The 25,917-nt window shown below is 28.8% G+C and overlaps 1 protein-coding gene across 6 annotated transcripts in view; it reads right to left on the bottom strand.

Annotated features, from left to right (window-relative positions):
* Positions 1-25,917, bottom strand: part of LOC129980836 (coiled-coil domain-containing protein AGAP005037-like) — a 1,244,995-nt gene that overhangs the window by 743,271 nt on the left and 475,807 nt on the right. The window contains exon 1 of one of the 6 annotated variants that reach the window (XM_056091257.1): positions 18,111-18,328. The exons of the other annotated variants lie outside the window; for them this stretch is intronic. Within the exon in view, the coding sequence (XP_055947232.1) occupies positions 18,111-18,189 (79 nt within the window). The 5' untranslated portion in view covers positions 18,190-18,328. Of the gene's footprint in view, positions 1-18,110; positions 18,329-25,917 lie in introns of those variants that run through there. 6 annotated transcript variants of the gene reach the window in all.

Below are 25,917 nucleotides of genomic sequence, written 5' to 3' on the forward strand. Positions count from 1 at the left end.
TGTTTTAAGCACGATTTTCCCCATTGATCGAAACAAAAATTTGAAATAAAACTACACTTGCAGTCACAAAATCAAAAACCAATTGTTATATATTAAGTCACTACATTTTAGAGTTACCACTTCCTAGCTCTTTTCTTTTTGTAGTTATCATGTTTGTTTATTTGTTCGAACAGCTGGACAGACAGAATTCTTCTAAACGAATTAGGCTCAAACTTTGATAGAAATCTGCAAATTTGATGTGAAGATCGTATAAAAAATTTCATTTGACGTACTTAGAGATAACTGAAATATCGCTTTAGCATTCTTGGAAGTACCAAGGGCGCTCACATTGAAATTTTATGATGTAAGTGGTTTTATTAGAAACTTTATAAACATCTCTATGATATATCAAACCAATTATATGAAAAAATTACAATATTTTTCTTTACAATAGATTTTTGTAATCAGGAAAAGATTATGTAACTTCTCTGACACTGATTGAACAAATAGCCTGATACTAATATTGATTTGATAAATGCCATGATACTGATACTGATTTGATAAACGACCTTATACTAATTTGATAAATGGCCTGTTACTGACACTGATTTCATAAATGGTCTCATATTGATAATGATACGGTAAATGGTCTGATACTGATTTCATAAATGGTCTCATATTGATAATTAATTGATAAATGGCCTGATATTGATTTGATAAATGGACTGACACTGATACTAATTTGATAAAATATATACTGATTTGATAAATGGAGATAAATTATGGCAAATAAAATGACATTAATATTTATCTGTTATAAAATATTCACTTTATTTATTTCAATTTTATTAAAAGTTCATATTATTTTTTAAAAACCAAAACGGAAATTTAAACGACGATGTCTTCTCTGATGCAATAGGAATAAATAAAATAAAATAAAATAAAATAAACCGACTAATTCGATAGCTCGATCTCTTGCATTCAATTCGCCGAGATCCAGTTTATAAATCCGATCCCCCAACAAAATTCTAACAATCAATGCTTACTCACAGAACTCAAACATAAGAATAAAACAGCAAATATAAGCTCCAGTCCTCTCAGTGAGAACGAAAAAACCCTCAGAGGAAAAACGTGCAGCTGCATAGTAAATACAAAAGAAGCACTGAGTACAAAAGAATCGGCAAAGAGATAGAAGTAAACAAGCAAAGAAACTTCGTAAGGTTCTTTCTGTGCGATCCCCGGGGTGTTTGCTTAAGGTGACTCGAACAGTAAATAAATGCAGTGTTTGAACTTCACAATATTAAAAAAATTTCAATGAACACTTCAAGTTTTCAAAAAAAGACTTTAAACTGCATCATGCGTATCTATAGAAGTAACAATCTAAATAAAATATTTTAAAATGTACCACTCTATCATAGTTCAAAAAAGTAGTTAGATTTGGTTAGGAAATATTTAATTCCCGAATGGAAAATTCTCACTCTCATGTTACTTTCACGTATATAGAGAAAGTATAGCAACCTTCAAAAAATTTGAACTCAAAAAGTTTGATAAATCTCCTCATTTTAGATCTCCCTGAATTCGTAAAAACACATTTTTCGAAAATGTCTGTCTGTGACAAAAACGATACGAGCTAGACAATAGAAATTTGGAATACGGACTTTACACCAAATTTCCAGATGCCTATTAATGTTGAGTAAAATCCATTCGGTCGGATATTAGAATATAACTTAACACGACAATTACAAAATGAAGACAGCTAGACAGATAAGATTTGGTACACACACTTAATATTTATTGTGGAACCACTTATTATATTATGAACCAAATCCAACAACGGATTGGCAGTCTGTCAGTCTTTACTTTCAGATATAAGCAAACACGATAATTAAAAACGCAATGGCATAAATATATCAAATTTGATATGAGAATTTGTGACTACAAGTGTCCATTTTTTGTTCAATGAGAAAAATGTGTCCAAAACACACATTCGATTCTTGGATATTTTTCATCCATACCAGGGATTACTCGCCAAATATCATACAATAGATTCAGTAAAAATGCTAAATACACGCCAATAGTTAATTTTTCGTAACTATTGTACGCCGGTGCCATGTGAGGCGTTCTCTAGTATGACAAGTTTATTAGAAAATATGTGAGAATGTTTGGGGAGAAAATTCTAGCTAGTTTAGTTTACTCTTTAATGCAGAGATTTTCAGACTCTTGAAATTTAGTACCACATAAATTAGAATCAAAAATGTAATAAGTACATTTATAAAAAAGTATATCATAAGTACATTATAAGTATGTCATAAGTACATTAATAAGTACATTATAAGTATATCATAAGTACATTAATAAGTACATTATAAGTATATCACAAGTACATTAATAAGTATATCATAAGTACAATAATAAGTACATTATAAGTATATCATAAGTACATTAATAAGTACATTATAAGTATATCATAAGTACATTAATAAGTATATCATAAGTACATTAATAAGTGCATTATAAGTATATCATAAGTACGTTATAAGTATATCATAAGTACATTAATAAGTACATTATAAGTACATTAATAAGTACATTATAAGTATATCATAAGTACATTAATAAGTACATTATAAGTACATTAATAAGTACATTATAAGTATATCATAAGTACATTAATAAGTACATTATAAGTATATCATAAGTACATTAATAAGTACATTATAAGTATATCACAAGTACATTAATAAGTATATCATAAGTACAATAATAAGTACATTATAAGTATATCATAAGTACATTAATAAGTACATTATAAGTATATCATAAGTACATTAATAAGTATATCATAAGTACATTAATAAGTGCATTATAAGTATATCATAAGTACGTTATAAGTATATCATAAGTACATTAATAAGTACATTATAAGTACATTAATAAGTACATTATAAGTATATCATAAGTACATTAATAAGTACATTATAAGTACATTAATAAGTACATTATAAGTATATCATAAGTACATTAATAAGTACATTATAAGTATATCATAAGTACATTAATAAGTACATTGTAAGTATATCATAAGTACATTAATAAGTACATTATAAGTATATCATAAGTACATTAATAAGTACATTATAAGTATATCATAAGTACATTAATAAGTACATTATAAGTATATCATAAGTACATTAATAAGTACATTATAAGTATATCATAAGTACATTTTTCAATCAAGAATCAATGATGCATCCTAAATGGAAATTATATATAAAAAATGAAACATTTTAAATTTCTATTTATTATATATTTAAATTTATAATTTATATAAATTCATATTTATATGGCAGTATTCCTAAATAAAACCGTTAAACCTTTACATCATACAAAATTATTATATTGTAGTAAACTGTTAACAATGCATAATAGCAAATACAGCTATTGATGAGGACGTAACGATGATGATGTAACGATGACTACACCTTTTACAAATTCATATGTCAGAATTTATATTCGCTAATTTTAAATGAAGTTCAGATTCAAATTGCAACCATCTCCTAAATTTATTTGTAATCAATAGCATGGTTGAAAATCTAGTTTCCAAAAGATATGATTTACTGAATCATTAAAAGTCTTATTGTCTTTATAGAACATATAATTATATCACTTTTTAACAAAAAAAAATGCATTTTTTTACGCATGCAATTATTATCTAGTCCAGTAACATTCTAGCATTTAGCAGAACGGCTACCGTAGAACACAATTTAAAAGACGAAAAAAAAAAAAAAAAAAAAAAAAAAAAAACCGGAAATATATATTTGTGTCAGAATGATATATATCAAAACAAAATATTATAAACAGAACCATTTCACATTCATTTAAATTTTTTTACCAAAACTGTACCACCAAAAACTATACAATGAATCACTAATGATATAAATGTCATAGGTTGAGAAACTTAGCTTTTAATCAGATCATGGAATCACCATCTTTAAAATTATTCCATTTTGAAGGTATGAGCATAAATTACGAACTTATAGAGAAAAAAATTGTTATTAAAACACATTTTAAAATGAATTTTAAATCATTTCTGAATTCTATTAATGACTAAAGTAGTGCAAGGTGTTACTTGGCCAACTGCCAAATATCAGATCCTAAATTGATCATTCAATAGTTTCAAACAATTCGTTACACTTTTGAGACCTTGGTAATGGGGGGAGGAGGGCGGCACAGAAACTTTTCCTGTGGATTAATAAATTTAACTGACAAATGGATTCGCATATTTGAATTTGATTCATATTTGTGAGTCCAATCAAATTCCACGCATGCGAATCAAATAAATTCACATACAAGAAACAATTTTGACTTCCAGGATTTTAAAATTATCTGTTGAATTAGACCCCAACACTACAAATAACTGAAAACTAAACACTTTAATGGTCGATTTTCTTTCTTTTATTAATCAAGTGAAAAATACGCAGGGGAAAAATAACAAATGCAGATTACCTCTAGCTCCACATAGGAGCATATGGTTATAAAAAATATACACTTGAATAGCATAAGCAGTTTGAAAGAAAAAGAAAACACAAAACGAGGATTATTACATCAAATAAAACGAGTGTTATCACATCAATAATCATTATCAACAGTAAAATAATGAATGAAAATTATTTAGTAAACTACTAAAGTAAATAATTTCATTTCTATACTTGATTTGTAAGAAGACAGTTACTATTTTACGATTTATTATTATTTTACGATCGAGAAAAAAAATATATTTGAGATTCGTTTCATCTTCAAAATGTTGGAACTTTTTTGAAGAAAAGTTTGTTACCTTCATAACAATAGCAACAAAATTTATTTATTTATTTTTGCTTTTTTCAAAGTCTCCTTAATGGAAACACATTGTAATTCGCAAATAACCCACGAGTCTCGACGAAGTACAGAGTTACTGTACTAGAATTACTGTACGATAGAACTACTGTACGATATTACGCGTACTAAGAAATTTACGTGGAAGACAGCTGAAAACTGATCGCTACCTTTTCTTCGTATAGGATGAAAGCCTTCAACTACAATTAACAGATGATATTTTTGAAACGTGAATACATATGACGAAACGATGGATTTCTTAAAGACTGATGACTAACTCTTAATATGCAGACGTCTCGAATAATGCCATCAAAATAAAAAAAATAGCCATTCAGTTGATAATAAACATATGATTATGAACAGGTGATGCATTTATTTATGAAAACGATTAAAAAAATGCCACTACAAATAACGGGTTGTACCACAAAAATGAAACCAGACATTTCTCGCCCTTTTTTCACTCATAAATAGTTTCGCAGTACTGCTTCTTTTAGCGGTGTGTGTGTGTGTGTGTGTGTGTGTGTGTGTGTTATCAACAATCTTTTCTTTCATATATTTATTTATTTCGTTAAAACTTAGCAAATAATATCCTTCTAACATTTGGTGAAGGATTTCCAAAAACTTAAGATTATGCCTCGCATACCTTAATTCACTTTCAAAACTATAAAAAAAAATGTATGCAAGTCTAAGTGGAAAAATGTGTGAAAATCAAATAGATCCAGGAGCCTGTTTGATGAGCATGAAAAACAGTCCGTTCACTTTATTTTTTGTTTGTTTGCTTATGCTCCTCTATACAGAAAAAGATTTCTTTTTTTAATTTTTCAAAATATTTCTTATATTTAAAATGAAAACCAAAAAACTAATATTTCAAATATATTTTATTACTTTCAATCAAATGCCTATCTGTTCATTACTGATTTAGTGCAATGCAACTGCAACAATGGGAAGAGATCATAAGAGAAAATGCACTAAAGAATGTAATAATTATACAATTTTAATTAATAGATTACACTATATCTGGATTTATTTGCAATAAAGATATCTATCACAGTTTGTAGCAATGATATAATAATATTAATTTCAATAAATGTACCAAAATTAAAATTATTTATAGATATACGTATATATGATAACTTCAATTTATACGAGTTCTAAAAACAATTATTTTTTAATAACTCAGTTCACCTTGCGTGAACTGGATTATTTCTCCTCAGAACGAATTGCACAATAAATTCCAATTATACAGATTAATTAAAACAAGACTCGATAGGTATAATAGACGATAAAACTTATTTCTTAACAAAAAGGAAAAAAAAATTGTTTTACTCCATTAAATTAATGATTACAAAAAATATTTATATATAAATTACGAAACTATTATTTATATATACATATAAATGAAAATTTTAATTTATTCGCGTCCTAAAAATAATTATCTTCAAATGACTAAATTCACAATAGAGTCAGTCTTCAGAACGAATTGCACAATCGATTCCATTTATCTAGATTAATTGGGACAAGATCCGATCCGGATAATTGGCAAAAAAAAAAAAAAAAGTTGTTTCGTAACAAAAAAGACAAAAGAAAAATAAAGATCGAAATTTGAAATACTTTATTAATTTAATGACTACAAAAACAAAGTTATTTACGTTTCATATACTTATATGCTTTATTAAAATATGAATAATAAATCTTGAGCATATCAGTCAAAATCAGATGTTTTGTTTTCCTAATTCAGAAATATTCAAATTCCTAAGAAATGAGAATTAAGAGTTCCACTGTATGTGAAAACAATGTATGCTTTATCTATACGGGATTAATTTTGTAATTTTCTGCAATTGTCAAATATTCATTGAAATAAAACAACTAATTTTGGCCTGCGGAAAAAAAATTAGAAAAATAATTATAATTCACAATAATTAGATTAAGTTAAATTTTGAAAGATGTGTCAAAAATCATTGGTTTCGATTGAAGATCTCGCAATTTTGCGGTAAAGCATAATTTAAAGCTGCATTTAAATATTCGCTTGCTATTATCATTATGGAACAGAAAAATTAAAATTTACCATATCCACACATTTCTAAATAATAATCAAATCATGTTCAAATTAATTATACTTCCAGTTTTTTCATAACCTTCTTTATTTGTAAATTTAAAGAAATAATCTACGAAAACATTAAATTATCAAATAAATGATGTTCGTACGAGCAAACGATTTAACGCATTTATTTATAATCAGAAATTTCCTAAATCCTTGCAGTAAACAAACTCATTCATCGCGTGAAAGCGACAGGAAGAGGACTCCTCAACTCGAAGAAAAAATTCTGAAAAATTTCTTCTAATTAACAACAACAAAAAAAAAAAACATTAAGGTTACACGCAAAAACTAAACAAAAGAAATCTGAGAAAATTGAACAATTTATTCTACATGCACACAAGCAGAACTTTTAAAAAAATAAATAATAATAATCGTCTGCTTTTTCTAAAATTCCTTCTTTCTTCCCCTCTGTCCGTTCGAACATTTTTCCCATCGCCTTTCGAACAAGTCGGCCCTCACTCCCCAGCGGTCACGAGGAATGACTCACCGGCTCTCCCGAAAAAAAAAAAAGAAAAAAAAAAAAAGAGAAGAATAAAAATCCGCTGAATAAGAAAATGGAAGGAAGAAAAAATCAGGCATTCAAATATCTTTTCTAGACACCGTTCACGGGAAGAAATTTCTCCCCAACAATTGTTGGCGATTTATTGCCGAAAATTGGCGACAGCGCGCGATTTCAAGGTATTTTTAAACGATAAATTGACTGTCACGTCAGAGGTTACAGAAAAATATCCTTTAACTGATGAAAACGATACAGTTTACAAAAAGAGTTCTGGAAATATCAGTTAGTAATAATTATTTATTTGCTTAAATTTCTGAAAATATAACATGGTCTAATATTAATTTTCGATTTCATAAGATAAGAGATGCTTGTTTGAATGTACGAACGAATGTGACATGTTACGCGCTTGAGTTATGAATATAAATTTTTCTTCATTATATTCATTATATTTTATTACAAATTAATATTTTATAATACAGAGGATCCTTAGCCTATTAATGCAACAATTTAAAACATAGTTTTCAGTAAATTTCTTTAAAATTATGTGAAAAACAAAAATATTCAATAATTGCGAAATTATTTTTAGAAAAATTATTTAAAAAAATAGTTAACAAATCCTTTTTAAAAACTATAATAAATATAAATAAAGATTTTTAAATATAGTAAAATATCCAAAAATAAAGGTAACAATTATTTTATTCGGTCGATAATTTCGTTGCATTCTAGAACTTCAAATTCCTAATTACAGTTTTCATGGAATGTCAAATTATTTTTTGTCAAAGTATTCAAATTTATAAAGGGGTTCAGCATTTCTAAAACAGACATTCAAAATAGAGTTATAAAATTGAATATTCTTAAAAAATTTATTTATAGTTGTTGAAAGAACATATTATTATTATTATTATTATTGAAATGGATAAATTGGGGTTTTTAGTAGCTAAGACTGTCAATTCGAAATGTAATAGAATCAAATAACTTTATTTAAATAAATAATTAACTTCTTCTGTGTCAATGTTGACACACATGTTGCCATTAAAAACTAATAAATAAAAGCAATAAAAAAATTCTATGAACATGTTTCCTGAATTATAATAGCCCCTGTAAAGTTACAGGATACCTAAATGGGCTAATAGTTTCCTCACTAAATGTATTACTGATTATCAATAAATTTCTTACGAATATCATTTCCAGAAAATATTTAATAGAAATGTTTATAAAACATTTCTATTAACATTAACATAAAAGCATTTTTGAAAATAAAAATCAGATTTTTAAGAGCAATTCACCAAATTTTCACATCGACAACGCGAGGACATGTGGTGCACAACTTCATATTTAACGTGCACATAACCCCTATAGATAGAACCCCGTTTGGTTCCCAGCGTTTAGAATAATGCTTGCCATTTGACTGGTGAGGACTGACTGACACATATAAGTAGCAAATTAGAAGCATCTAGAATAATACTTGCTACTGATTAATGAGGACTGAAGACACACATAAGCAGCAGATTATAAACATCTAGAATAATGATTGTCACTGATTAATGAGGATTGAGAACATATATAAGCAGCAGATTATAAGCGTTCAAAATAATGATTGCCACTGATTGGTGAGGATTCAGAACCCATAAAAGCAGCAGATTAAAGGTATCCAGAATAATCCTTGCCACTGATTAGTGAGGATTCAGAACCCATAAAAGCAGCAGATTAAAGGTATCCAGAATAATCCTTGCCACTGATTCGTGATTGTGGACACATATACGCAGTAGACTTTAAGCTTCTATAATAATTCTTACCACTGATTCGTGAAGATTGAAGATACATACAAGCATCTAGAATAATGCATGCTACTGATTAGTGAGGACTAAGCAACAAATTAAAGGCATCTGGAATAATACTCGCCAATGAATGGTGAGGACTGAGGACACATAAAAGCAGCACATTATAGGTGTATAGAATACTATTTGTTACTGATTAATAAGGACTAAAGATACATATAAGCAGCAGTTAATATACGTTTAGAATAGCGATTGCCACTGATTAATAAGGATAGGACCCATATAAGCAGAATATAATAGTTAGAATCAAATCTCGAGTTCCTATCACTTGATTTCGAATCCAAGCTCTTCTGTAAATTCATGCAATATGTTTCATTCAAGCACGACAGAAATACAAGGAGAAATTTAGGGAACCGAGACGAGTCTTTCATTAAGAAAAAAATATATATATTGGTAATCGAATTTGAAACATAGCAATCACAAAACAAAAACAGCACGGTTGCTTGATTATCTTATCACAGATTAGCACACAAAAATGCTAATGATTCTCATAGATAGACCACTGGTTCATCTTTTCAATGTACTAATTATTAAATTCACTATAATAAATTAATCAATTTTCTATTCTTATTTGAATTTTAACAGATAACTGCAAACAATACATGTGGATCAATTTCAAAGGTCAACGACAATTCAACCCTACAAAATTTCGAGAAATAAAAATCACCATATTATCAGTAACATAATACGACATATTATACTGTTTCTACATTTTAGGTGGGTAGAAATCATTCACCGAAAGTAAACAACATTCATATTACATAGAAGAACAAATGATGATCTTTCATAATAAGTTCTATTTTAATAAACCAATTATTCTTACGAAACAATAAGATCATGTTCGGGACTATTTAACTACGCGCAATAATACAGCACGTTGTTTCGTTTTATCATTGACAATAACAGTCGTAATTAAATAAATACCGTATAAGAATGCAAGTCAACAAATAAAATTTAAACGGTTCCATTCTTAAGGAGGCCCAGCCACATTTTTTTTGCTTTGCTTCACGCTTCTTAAGCAAGTGTTCCCATTTCCCGCGCAGTTCAGGGAAGAGAGTGAAAAGAGAAATAAAAGGGTCAATTTATATGATCCGCGGACCATGACAAAAAGATACTACTGCCATTCAATTACGACTCTTTTTAGAATACGTGTAAGGCAAAAGAAGATTAAAAAAAGAATATATGAATTCGAAATTAAATTTAGTTGTAGAACACGGTTCTATTTGTTTTCCACGCTGTGTGCGAATGATTAAGAACAAATTAAAAACTTTTAGAAATTTTCTTGGATTGGACAGTTTTATTTTCACTTTGTGAATCAAACATTTAAAAAAATATTTTCAAATAAATAGCACTGTACAAAGAATAAAAATCCATTAAGAAAAAGGATTGTTTTATTCATTTTAACAATAATACAAAGCACTACTACAAAGCGAATTATCATTATTATGCTAAGCAAAGGGTTAATTTTGGTTTCAAACAGACAAACAGACAAAGGACATCATAATTAAGAAGTCAATCTATTTCCAAAACTTTAACATTTCACAACAAAATTCTATTAAAATCTTTCTAAAATAATTACCTAATCACTCCGGCATCGCAGTAACACTAACTTCTGAATAGTAGAAACAACTATTTTGCCAATGGAGCCAAATTGCTGTGCCGATAAATTTTTTCTTGAAACGATATACGTTCAAAAGAATTTTCTCAAGGACCTTTTTGCTTTCTGCCTTTCTTTACGGTTTTCCGGGCTCCACTGACTATGGTTTGGAGACAGAAATATTAACAAAAACTAAAAATTGGAATATTTCGTTAAATTATAAAGAATAAAATCGAATCGTTAAAAAATTTGAAGATTCTTTCTCCAAAGCCTGTTTTACATATATGAAATAGTTGGGAAACAGACATAATTCATTGGGAACTACATTTTTCTTCTCTCTCTCTCTTTTTTTCCCCATGATTAAGGAAATGTTTCAATTATCATTTCAATTATATGCATTTGAAAATTCCTTATTAGAATCATGACCAGCGGGAGATGCAGTTTAAATAGAAAAGCCGAAATTGGGAAAAAGAGCCTATGAGAAAGTATTCGGATATTATTGAAGTTTTATAATGGAATTTTACTGAGTAGGCATTTTTTTATTTCAACATCAACGTGAAAAAATAGGAAAGCGTGAATCAAAAAAATGTAGCCTGAGTTCAAGTGAATAGAAAATAATTATTAATAATGGAAATAAATTAAATTATTAATAATCACTTCAGGCGTACACCTGGAAATATTGCTTATATCTGATCTTAGATAAATCGCTTTTTCTAACTTCATGTTCATGATTGCGCCAAATTGTCTGACATTAAGACCATATTATTTTACTTTAATTGCCTATGTTTTATTTATTGAGTATATGAGCCTTCTTAATGGAGTCAAGTCCCATGACATTACAGCGCTATTAAAAACGTAAATATCTAAAGAATATACATCTTTAATCTTAAAAAATATTATACATCTTTTAGATTTCATGACATTATAACTTCACATTTTTATATATTCTCGATATATCTCAGATATTAAACAGTATCCATCTTCTTTAGCTTTCAACTATGGAAGAAAATCAGACGATCATATAGTTGATCAAACAATGAAACTGTTAGAACTCTGGCAATCTATTAACGGAAATTATAGAAAAAAATACTTTCAAACATTGCCAAAATTCAGTAAAAATTCCTATAGAGGTGAAGTTTTTGAATGATGTAAAATTCATTTTCGTACAATATTATTTTCGGAAGTTATTGTGTGAAAAACGCCGAAATTTCGCTTCATTTTAATTAATAAAATTTTTTATTAAAATTACAAAAAAAAAACTGCTCCGAGATACAGATTTCCAATCTCTTAAGTATATATGCACCTAATTTGGTATCTGTAGATCAACCGGACTGGCTTGTAAAGCGTTAACACTCATGCATTCTACACGTGAACGACATCCAAACTATGGAATCGTCATCCAAAACTATTTTTAAAACATTTTAACCTAGATTGTAATGCAAGGCCATAGTTGCATTTAATTTTTTTTCCTTCTCTTTCTACTTATGTAAAATATATATTTCATCCATTTTCATTGATAAAAGTAAAGTGCGCTTGAGATTTGAGACGATAAGTGCTAGAAAAGACAACCCATAATTTTCATTAAACTCGGCTAAACATGAATTGGAAAAGTAAAAATCAAAATGAGCGAAAGTGTTCTATAGAGAAAATTACGCTTGTCAAACAATTCTCTTCAATGCTTATAAAATATGCCTTAGCAATAATGGTGAATATGTCCATCCGGGTTCTTAACGCCATATTTGACAAACACAAGTGCTAAAAGGTTTACATATATGGAAGTCTCTTTTTATTAACCTCGTTCAATTTTCAATAATTTATTTTAAAAAATGTAAACCTTTAGAAGTTCCTTGCTAAATTACGTGGTCATTCCACATTTAATGGTCGAATAGAATTGGAATAGAAAACATTAAAACTGTGAAGAAGTAAATGTTCGCTAACGCTTTTTTATCGGTTGAACGATGGGATAATTGTTGCAGTTGGAATGTCTTGATTATCATCTTTTGATCGAATCCCAACAAGCTTAATTTTAATTAATTAACTTATTAAGTGAAGATTAATTTTTTAAATTTTCAAATAGATGCGCACATTATGATCATTATATAATCGAAACACAGCGAAAAATAAAACAAATTGTTCCTCATGCAAATACGAAATCATGGCCTGCAAAATAATTTTCAGTTTCCTGCGGTCATCAAATTAATTTGCATATATATATGCTACGATCAATGAGATTAATCGATTACTATCAATAATAGCTGATTAATGTGATTAAATCGATTAATCACTTTTACCGGTTATTCTCAACAACATTAATCATAAGTACATACTATATAAAAGTCTAGCCAGCGAAGGACGATTTTAGCATGAGAGCCAACAAAGAGTGTATAGAACCTCTAAATCTGAGATAAAGATATATCACATGGATTAAGAGATGAGTCTTTTAACACTTTCAACGCTACCGACTTCATGAAAAGACAAATGTCAATTCTTCTGGCTTTTAACGTTTTATATATATATATATATATATACGGAAAAAAACGAATAAAAAGTAAACGAGTAAAAGGTATTCTTCACATATGTATTAGAAAGTTCAACCTATCTTAACTGGCATAAGAGACAAATTTTTGCCCACAGAAACCTGTAACTGAAAGTATCTGAAAGACGAGATATCTCGCCGATAGCGTTGAAAGTGTTAAATAATTTCATCTCATTTATAGTCAATTTAGTCTTTTTAATCACATAAATAGATAAAAAAAATTATCACTCTTTACAAGTTTAAAGTCACTCCCTCGAACATCATCAAACTGAGAATGATATAATATAAATAAACATTCCACTGGTAGAATGTATTACATCATAAACCATTCAATCAGATCCGACATACATAAGAGATTTTTAAAAATTTCAAAAATGATGGATCAAATTTCAGGTCTGTATATAAGTTAATACTTGTTTATTCAGTTCTAAACATATCAATAGCATTTTGTGTCTCAAATCAATGTTAGAAGTATTTTATACAACAAAATTCAACCTTTTTTTCCACTGAATAAAATTGTGGTAATATTCTCACCCAAGATAAGAGATAAAACTTCATCGGACATAATATAAAAAATTTCTTTCAGATTTCAAAAGCTATTTTGCATTATTATGTATTTCTTTTATCGATTCTGTATCATTTTAATTCAGCAAATAACCATAAGACAATAAAAATTTAGCTACGCATTGAAAATCGGCTTTAGCAAAATTTTTGAAAATTTTGCTAAATCTTTGCTTTTTTAAATTTGCGATTTCTTTCATTAATTTCCAATTAATTTTCCTTTAAGTTCTAATTTTTAAAAATCATTAATATTGCTAGAGAAAAAGTAACTGAATATTTGTAAATTGATACTTTGTATTTGCATAATGTTTCAAATTCGAAGCCTAGTTCAAAATATATTCTAATGCATAATCTTTTAATTTTATTTATATAAATTTTAATCCATATACGATGAGCATTAATGAATTACATGTAAAATAGTTATATGTATATTCGTGTATTTTACATCATTATTATATAAGAATTAATATTTTTGTCATTACAAATTCCAAAAATGTCTGAAAACACCCCAACTGATTGTATGCTCTGAGTATTCTTCTTAATGAAATCCAAGAATTCAAACAGAAATAAAGTGTAAAAAATGATGATTTATCGTTGGGTAATCTCAAAGACCAGCCTGGTATGACAGACGATATTTATTCTTTCAGAAACATTTCGAAAAATACTCAATTATTACCGGTAACCATGGCAATAAACCGCACACAACCAGAACATTGTCCAAAGCGGACATAGAACTCTTCTAAATCAAAAATACAAAGTCGATATACTAGCCATTCCAAATATACCTGTGAATAATTCGAACGATAAAACAAATTATTGAATCATCGCTATCGGTTAAAATTTATACAATGATTGACGACTTCATTGTTTGATTTTCTGAATTCTTTGATCAGGGAGATAAAGACAAAATTCAACAATTGATTACGATTAAGATAAAAATCGAAATGGGTTTTCTACGTGAATTATATCAAGCAGCTAAAGGAAAACACATTTATTAAACATAAGGAGCGGAAACAAGAAAGGCCCAAATACACGCACAGGCAGGAAACGATGTTTACAAATTAGAGTTATCCATTCAAATCTTCAAAAGAGGAGAGAACATATCATTCACAAAAATGAACCTCAAGAAAACAATCAAGAAATAAAGTATATTAAGTATTCTTAGGAAAGAAAATGAGAGTCTTTTTCTTTTTTTCTTTATTGTTTGGCACGTAAACAATAGCGCACCGGAGAAGAGTACATGAAAAGTTCTGCAAAATTAATAGCTAAATACTCTACTGACGATAGCCGTATGTTTAGAGAACGAAAAAGAAAGTGGATGTTTTTTACTAATAAGAATTCAGTGTCACACAAAAGAATTGTAAATATTCTGTGATATTAAACAACAGGTTTCTTTTTTTTTTTTCTTCCCTCGAGGTGATCGATTTATATCAACAAAGAAAGATGGAAAACATAGAAGAGCTGTTATTATTAAGCGGTAAGGGAGGGAAAAAAAAAAAAAAAAAAAAGAGGTTATCGTTAGAAACAAGATTGGATTTTAATTGTCCACGTAGAACCTCGAATATAGTCATTGTTTTAAGTTCAACTAAGAGCGCAAGATATTATTTAATGAAAGATGTAGCATTATGCTATTTATAATTACGTGTATTCAATCTATATTCAACAGTTTGAAATTAACTCCTAGGAATAACAAAGATACCTCAGGGAAAATAATTGCGACAAATATTTGGGAATTCGATACATAGAACTTTTAAGATAGAAATGAATTTTACAATAATCCATACAATGACGATAAGAATTTCATGTCATTAATATCAATCAATCATGCCATTTTTTATATTAAAATTCTGGAAAAAATTGTTACAATTTAGCAGTGTTAAAAATATTGGTCCCGACTCCAAAATCAATCTTAATAATTAGAACGCCACTACTTTAAACAACTTTAATCCACACTTTACTCAAAAAAATAATCTTTAATCCAGCTCTTACAACCACACGCAATTTATATTTTTAGAACAACAGAAACTAAACTTTTTTTCATTGCCATTTTAAAACCACTAAACAAACAAGGAAAACGATATTAACTATTATTTTAAAGTTCTACCTAAGTTCAAGCCACAACAAACACAGATACTTTCCCCCAATATAAACTGACCTAATGTATTTTAACTTATAAAAGTACTTACACGCATACAAAAAGAAAAAAAAAAGTTCTGACGCATCTAATTTTTTGCATCATAGAAAATATCATAAAAATAATTTCTTGGTTAGTATAGGAAAATTTCTTAGATTTCAAAATTACTGATATAAAATGGAATTGAGAAAAATATGAAATTTTATGAAACAGAAGAATTACAATTATTTTAATATATATGCAATTATTTGACTTCAAATCAGTGTGTATCTATGTACATATTAAAATGAATAACAAGTACACTGCTATGCAATAAAATAATAAAAGAAACAAAAAAATATAATATAACAGGAGAAAGATATGTTTTCTGAAATACTGATTATATATAACAAATAAAATCATAAGATTCATACTAAAAAAAATTTATAGTGAAAAATTTATATAAAAAATGTCACATGAGAATAAAAGTAATTTAAAATAAACCTTTTTAACTTCATATGAAGCATATTTTAATACCTATGAAATAATAATGAGTAGTTTCATAAGAGTAGAAGGTGGTAAAAGTCTATAATTTAAATTATATATAGTATATGGCAGAAAAGTCTGACGATAATTTTTGGCAATATAAATGCAGATGAATGGCAGCAACAAAAATTAGTCAAAGCAGATTTTTTTTTTTTTTTATATTCCATGATGTCTTAGAATACTTTCTTTGATAATACAAATGCAAATGAACAGCTAAAACCGAAAACTGACAATGCAGATTTGTCTCACTTTCAATGAATCTTTTTTTAATGTTTGATCAGTGGCGAACTTACTATTATCACATAGAATTACATAATTAATCTGATAAAAATGATACGCTTGAAAAAAAAGAATTCGAGGGAAAAAAAGCATATATTATATTGTCATATTGCAAATGCAAGATCCGGAGGGTTTTTTCCCCTCTCTGTTAATGATATTCTGATTAAGTATAATAAAATTTAAGTCTCTATATATTTTGGAAAACATTCGATTCGAATTTAATAGCAGAGATATTTCAAATAAAATAATCATGGAATTTACAATCACTAATATTTTTTTATATCCAATTTTTTTAACATGATAGTTTATAAATCTACAATAATATTTCACTACATTTGAGCTTTGATTTGGCGAGTCTCTATGAACCGAATTCTCTGTTAACCGATCAGAATAACATGAAGCTCAGATTGAAAAATCGTCTGTAGTTTTCTGTTCTTAATTAAATGATTAAATTTCATTAAAAAGAAGCTGAAATTGGCATTGCAATTTGATTTTTGCCGCTTTGCATGATGCGAAGATACATAAAAATTCGTAAATAGATGATCTTTCGTAAATCAAAAAATTATTTAGTAAAAAATATACACTGTTTCATTCTTAAGCACTTTAATAGTTATCTAGCAAATTCAATGCATTTTTACGATTAAAAAAAACACGTCATTTTAAATGGGAAAAATTTGACGGAGGGAAATATTCTTTTCAGAATATCCTGAAAGAATCACTGACATAAGGAAATAAGAAAATAAACAACATTCGCGAAATCTCTAATCACTGAAATCAATCAGTTTTTAATCAGTGACTGATCTATGCGCTTGTTAAAACTTTAATACGTGGTAGTGCTTGATGTACTTATTTCTATAATTTCAAATAAAAATTTTGAAACAAAATGACAATCTTCATTTAAAATGTATTTTCTATTAACCGAGATTTCGATTATCCGATATGATCGTGATTCTAATCAGTTCGGATAATCGAGATTTAACTGTACATTATTTATTACAAAAAAGGCGATAAAATTCATTCAAAATTTCATGCAAATCACCCCTTAGCTAAGATTATAATAAGAAAAAAATATTCGCTTCTAATACAGCAACCCTGGAAACTTCGGTGGGAAAAAGTGGCTTTCTAAAATTTTCGCTCGCGCTATGGAAAAAAAGACAAAATTAAGGAAAAAAACCCTGCCTTTCTCACTTACTTTGATTAGAGTAGGGCGTATGCGAACAGGAGCACAAATTCCCCGTTTTGGTTCTGGCAAGGGACACTTTAACCTCCATAAAATTGAGAAACACGGTAAATCCACAAAGGCCTGATCGCACGAATCACCACGGAAGCATGCAACAAGAAAAATGAAACGAATAGATCGCAAGACAAGATCTCAGCGCTTTCACATGTACCGGCGTTCGTCGTTTAGCAACAGAAGTAGCGTCTCGTCGCTACGGAACGCACACAGGGAGACCCTTTCTCCCGCCAATCCGGCAGACAATGTAAACAAACACAGCGACATCTGTCGGTCAAAAGAGGAAAGAAAACCAGTAGCAAAGGTTTATAAATGGTTTCTTCATTTTTCTTTTTTTGGTACAACTAATGCAAGTATAGAATAAAATAGTGTTTTCAGTCGTAATGAAAACTGTAGGTGAAAATCGAATTTTAATTATAGTTATTTAGAACGAAAATTATAATGGAATGTGTACGATAGTTTCGCAATAAATAATTATCGTTTGCTGTGCGAGAAGGTTATCCGATCTTGACCTCTTTGACCGAAATATTTCTTAATCTTATTTCACACTGAAAAAAAACATTTGCAACTGCTCTTGGAATGATAACGAAAATGGAGCAGTTATAAATGAAATAATAAAATTTTTTTAAATTATTTAGCTAATCGTAATGAAGTATTTTTCATTACCAAGACTTCATGAGATAAATTTACTTTTGCATTTGCGCATATGAATAAAAACCTATTGTAAAAGATTGACACAGAAATCAAATAAGGAAAGGTGTGCATGGTTTAGAAAAAACAACAGAAAGAATCATTGGAGGATTTAGGACTTTGTTAGGCATATATACTACGTTTCATAGGCTCTATATACTATGATAACTCCATTTTTATTTTCTCTTATATGAAATAAGCAAAAAGAAAATATTTTTTCCGTTAAAAAAATTTAAACTTGAGATATTGAAGAATTTCCACTTTTTAGAGAATTTTCAATCAGAAAAACATATTTCTAGAGTTTACCTGCAAATCTGTTTTGCTGTTAACCCGATAACACAAAAATGCTTTGAGCTACATGGATGAAATCTGGTTTATAATATCTACTCTTAATTTGTATTTCTATCAACTTTGAGTGAAATTCGCTCAGAGGAAGTATCCCTGTTTGGTTGTCTGTATATAACAGGAAAACTGTGAAAAATTTATCATCTAATTTGTGGATAAGGAAGTATCTAATCCGTTGACAACTATTGGACTGTACTTTCACAAACATTCAAACGCGGTAGATAAAAAACGCAGTGACTAATATATATATATATATATATATATATATATATCTTTAAGAATTATATGTAAACATATAATTCTTGAATCAGAAGGCAGTTTCGAAGACAGTGAAGAGACTTCCGATTTTCTGACGTCGTTTTACTTCATCCCGGGGTGGTATGCATTATGTACAAACAGAAACGACCAGCGCACACACAACACAGAACGTAACAGAGCGAAATGAGGGAAAGCTGATGAATATTTCATCCCTGTGAATATATACTTTGGGATTTTAATAGGGATTTCTAACACATGTCAATCACAAGCAAGGGAAACGCAGGGATCTTTTAGTGGAATTTGTTTATATCAGCAATATTTTATACCTTCACTCGGAGTGTGGGAATGTGTCCGACTTTAGCCGATTCAGCAATTTTACAAAGCTTCTGTTGAATTAATTTGATAGGAAAAGTGGAATGGGATCAGGAAATAAGACAAAATTTTAGAATGAAAATATGGGCGAAATTGAGCTAAAAATTAAGAAATTAATTAAGTTTAAATTAGATTTTAAAATATTATTGCATATATATAATTCCGTATACGATTTTATGGTTAAAATTGTAATTCTGTGTCAAATTTGATTTTAATTGGTCAGCAAAAAAAATGCATTTAAAACACACATTATTTGTTTCAGAATTTGTTTATTAACTGCAACTCTGCGATGAATTGCACAAAAATAAAATAAATAAATAAAAATTATACTTTAATATGCTCTTTTCAAAACTACTGTTCGCCAATGGCATGCGGGTTGATTATACACAAGTACATTTATTAGAGAGTATGCTAGAAAGTTTGCGAAAGACTTCCCAGCTGATTTATTAGCTTGTCAATTTAGATTCACATTTCAACAAATTTTTAACATCAAATTATTGACTTCCTTTAGGTTAATTGTTTATTCACTAACTTCATGAAAATGAATATACTTTTATTAATTTATCATGACTCTTGGTCACTCAGCATCCTCATTTTCATATAGTATTAGAAAAAGAGATACTTGATATTTATAAATAGAGTAATAGCTACTTGAAAATAATGGAATAGACACAGAACCTGAGTAATTATACTTGTCAAAATGCTAATATTGTCATACTATTTATAATTCTTAGATATTGAATTTTATTCAAATTTATTTTTTGACAACTTGGTTAATAATATCTTTTTAATAAAGCTCTTGTATCCTTTCCCTAAGGCTCGAAGCCCTAAATTGGAACTTGTAGTATGTCAGGCGGAAATCTGTTGCTAAGAGAAATGTTTGATTTTGGATTTTTTCGCATACTTATACTATGTTGCCCATTTTAAGTTTAGCGTTTTCGAATAATGAACAAAATGAAGTATGTATTTCCATTCTCTTCGCTTTAGTCAAACTTTTGAAACATCTGTATAGTTTCACATACAGAATTTCCATATACTAGTTCCAATATCACATACCAAATATCATTTATCTAGCAAAATATTATGAACTTTTTTAATTATCAAATTCATTTTCATACAAATAGATAAAACTACAGACAATCACCTGTTTTATGAACTCGATAAAAAATTTAAAGAGAATTTACTATTTTGGAGCCAAGGTCGTACACTAAATTTCATTTGCCTACCCAATCTCGTTTTCACACACTCACGAATAGACAGATCGACGCTAGGATGATGGATTTCGATGGAAATTTGATTTTTAAAATTACATCATTTTATTGTAAAGACGATATGCTACAATTCAATCATCGAGCGTATTGTGTTTTTGAATTATCATATTTATAAAATACAGTTTAAAAAGATTGATAGTCGAAGGGAAAGGCTGACAAGCAGTTTTTTAAAAAAACGGTCTTCCCTCCTTCCGATCCAAGCAGCCTAGAAAATGAGAAACATGGAGATTCTCAAAATTTCAAGGTCAAATTTTCCTGCCATAATATGTTTTATAATAATTTATAATTGGCTAAGTGGTGGAAACGAAGAGAAGTACAAGATAAAAGGAGGGAAACAGGCGAAAAAGGCAAGGAGATGAGAGGAAAACTCTTTCCAAGAAGAATTATAACAAACATTGCCAGAGCTTCAAATAACCGAACAATAACTTTGTTCTAAGGATTAAAATTATTTTTCATCAACTGGTTTTGTGACAATTTTATTTAAAATACATGATATTAAATTAATGAAATCGAATAAAAATTCTAACTATGTATTTGTGTTACAGTTACGGTCAATGGCAATTTCTGACTAGGAATTTTAATGACTTCTAGACTGAGAGGGCTGCAAGCAAGTCTATTAAAAGAGTATTACCTGTTAAAGTAGAGTAAACATCGCTAAGGCTGCCTTGCATTTATATAATTTGAAGTTAACTCTCTACGTTATTATTGTCTTTTTTAGAAAGTAATGAATCTTTATAAATTCCTTTTTTGGCAATGTTATTTCTCTTTTGACGTCATTATGTTTGTGACGTCATTATGCTTACTTTCACTTTCAGATGCCATCTCGGCATGAAAAGGAATTGTTCGTTGTAAGTTCTTATAGAATTCTTTTTCTTGTGAATGTTGAATTTTATGCATTTAAACATGTAAATATTTATAAATAATCACTGTAGTATTAATAATTTGTATAATCATAGGTATATACAAATTTTATGTATATACCTAAATTCTGAATGAGTTTTAATTAAATCTGCTTCATTAGAACATGAAGTGCAGTTTAGAACATGAAATTTAAATTATTATGCAACTGCTTATAGCTTCTAGACTGAGACGGCAACACGCAAGTCGGTTAAAAGAATACTAAAAACCTAGTTACCAAAGCAATACTTTTTTAATTTACTATGCAGCTGCCTATAGCTTCTAAGTTGAGATGGCAGTAGGCAGGCCCAATAAAAGAATATTAAAAGCCTAGTTACCGTATAAATGATTTTTAAATTACAAATTAAAATTAATACTCAGTTGCCAAGATCTTTTAGGCTGAGACGACCAAGAATATTAACAGCCTAGTTGCCATATATTTTTTCAATTACAAATTTAAATTACTATTGCTGGGACGGCATCAGGCAGACCCATTAAAAAACATTACCGGCTTGGTTATCAAATATATAGTTTTTTTAATTACAAATTTTATCAATTATTAAATATTAGGATACTATTTATGAAAGCGATAACTCAATAAGGCAAGAAGCTAGCTGGGTGAAATTTGGCAAGGGATTATAGCATCAAAATTACAGATTTCTGTCAAATGTTAGTTGAAATCTGTCCTCGGTAAATTTGTCATTTAGTATAAATGTGGACACGAATAACTCAAAAAATTCACGTAAATCACGAATTCGAATTTTTGAAGATTTATTTTGACGGTTAACAGTCAAAATAATTTGAAACCGTCAACCAATATTTTTGTACTTCACACTATAGGAAATAAAAACTAAATGAAAATTAAACGTCTAGTCCAAAGCATCGTAACAGAATACTTTTAAGCTTAATTTGCCAATCTTTAAAACCCCCGGGAGGAAAAAACCCCTCGAAATGAGGATGAGATGCTTCCAGTATGGTGGTTGGATCTCGCCACCCTGGAGGGGACACAAAAAGGCGAAGGATCTAGACGTACTTCCTTCGGGAAGGGTTGTACCGTGGCCGGTGATGGCTTTTAGGACTCAACCACAGTTCTCGCCAGTGTTGCTGTTGCTGCGGTCCGGTCATTCAGTAGTATTTATCCGTGTGCCTTCGGGCAGGTCGGGGAGTCAGTGATATGACTTTCCGATCTTTAATCTATTTTAATTTACTTTTAATTGTTTAGTAGCGATAAAGAATGTATTTAATATCATATCAACAAAGTATGAATAAACACAGTTCAGTTAAACACAGCATCAAAAAAAGTATATTAAAATGTACTTATTTAAGCTGAATAATCAACGGAAGTGGTCAATCCAAGACTTCCTCGCATACTCTCTAATAAACGTGTTATCCCATAGAAAGTCTTTCACGCCATTGGCATACAATAGTTACGAAATACTAGCCTTTGGCGTGATTAGCATTTTTACTACATCTATCGTGTGATCGTTGGCGAGTGTTTTGACAAATTTCTGACATGCAGTTAATAGTATCCGAAAATCGATTTTTGGTTTTAAATCGATTGAAACAAAGATTTGACACAAAAATGCGCATGTAACCGCAATATTCCATACAAAATTTCGCATATTTAAGTAGAAGTGCTTTTGAGTTTATTGCATTTACATGTTTATGAAAATGCAGACAGTACAGCCTTGTATTTGATTCTAACTCTGGCAGATTTACACTATAGATGTTAAATTAGTGCACCGAATCTTATCTAACTTTCTTCGTTTTGTAGCTATCGTGTTGAGTTATATTCGGAGAGTCAGACAAACAGATTTCCTCTGAACAGATTTTTATAGAAATTAGAATTATAGAAATTAGTTAGCTCAAAGTTTTATAGAAATATAAAAATTTGCTGCAATAACCTCATATCAAATTTCATTAATCTAGCTCAAAACATTTTTGAGTTATCCTTGTCACAGACAGACAGCCATTTTCAAAAAATGTGTTTTTTGCACTTAAGGAGGTTTAAAACATAAAGATTCGTCAAAATCTCGAATTCGAATTTTTTTTACAATCCTTTTCCTATATTTTGTACACGATGAAGTAAAAATATATATTATAAGACTTAAAACTGCACGAAATTAAAATTGTTATCGATAAATATTCTTTTTTTTTTTTTAAATTTTGTGAAATAGTTTTCCCGGAGTTATCTGAGAAAATATTTGCTGAATATTTAATTAAAAATTTCTAATTAAAATTTTCTAAAACCTTCTTGTCAGTTCATATTATTTAAGAATTAAATGCCAAATTTGGCAGCTCTAACGTTCTGCTTTATTCAACGTTTTGCGTTATTTTTCACCATCCACGTCTTATGATGTAATTTACAGATAATATGTCAGGTTGTAAACATTATCATGCTAAAGAAAATAATGCATTTTATTATTAAAACCAAGATAATTAAATGTTACAAATGGAACATAATATTGTTGTTCATTTTTTATTGCAGAATATAAATTTCCTAATTGATGTCTGTAATCTTAATTTTGCATATATTTATTCAAATGTTTAATTAAAAATCTGTTTTATATGTATTTGTACTACGCAGATAAATTTACTGACTTTTGATTACTTTTTTTAAAACCAAAAAAACACGAAGAATTTCTTTTGTAGCTTTAATATTTATTAAATCGATTTTAAATTTTCTAAACAAAATAAAATTCTCAATAATTCTCACCTTTTAAACAAGAAACAGATGGTTTCAGATTCTTCACTCAAATTCAACAATTCATGCAATTACGAAATCCGGAGAGGTACAAAATTAATTCCTAATTCCTTTGGCAGCAAAGGCTTTGCCATTAGTTCTGTTCGAAAACCAATTAGGCCCTCTACGCAAACGATGGGGCGCGTTAATGGCGGAATTGAAGCAACGAAGCCTTCTTTCGGAAGCATTTGGCGAATAAATTATAGGGTCGAGCATTAAATTCGACCGAGTTCTGTACCCGATTAATCACGATGAAACACGATTTAGCGTTTAAGCATCGTTAATAAAATGCTTATAAATTAAGTGAAACGGAAGCTGAATAGTTCAGTTGAGAGAGACTCTTCATTGCCTAATATTTATATCGATTCAACATCCTTTTTTTTATTTTATTTTTATTTTTTATTTTAGTTCAAGATTTATCTGGAAAATAATTCTAGAGTTTAAAAGCAGTTTTAAAATGTACTTTTAATAATGAATTAAAGAGAAAAAACTTTTTATTTTAATTATTTTCTACTTTTTTTTCATTTGTAATTATTAAGGAAATCAATTTTTGCTAGAATTTGCTACCAGGTGTCACCACTTGCATGAAATCAAAATTTAGTTAAATGAATCGATATTGATTAGAAAAATATTAAAATAGTGTATTGTTATAAAAAACAAGTGCATAAAATTTCAAAACTCTAAGATATCAGAAAACGAATTAAAAGTAATTATCAAAATTTCAAGTTTACAAACGTAAAATGAGTGTTAAATAAACAATGTATAGCACTTTAGTGTATAACACTAAATGTAAAACATATGTCCCAAAATTAACTGAAAATTTGAATTTGCCACCATTTCTGCATTAAAATGTTGCCAACCCTATTAAAAAAACATTTGACAGCTGATAGTTTAGGGTTAGTAAAAATGGGGCGTTACACGATAGAACAACGTGTTAACATAACATATGAATTAAATAAAAAACTAAATTTTTTTCTTTAAATTATTATATGTTTATTGAATCGTTAAGTACACAGAATAGGGTAATGTATGGAATAACACATAAGGCAAATGACCTTCACGGCTTTGCTATGCATTGCTTGCATACGCATTCTTTTGTCGAAATTTTCAATGATCATTTTGCATAAAAGTGGCTGAATTTCGTTGATGCAGCATTGAATTTCTTCCTTCAATACATGTGCGCTTGTTG

Source organism: Argiope bruennichi, chromosome 8, assembly GCF_947563725.1.
Source record: "Argiope bruennichi chromosome 8, qqArgBrue1.1, whole genome shotgun sequence".
In the NCBI taxonomy this organism is placed as follows: Eukaryota; Metazoa; Arthropoda; class Arachnida; order Araneae; family Araneidae; genus Argiope; species Argiope bruennichi.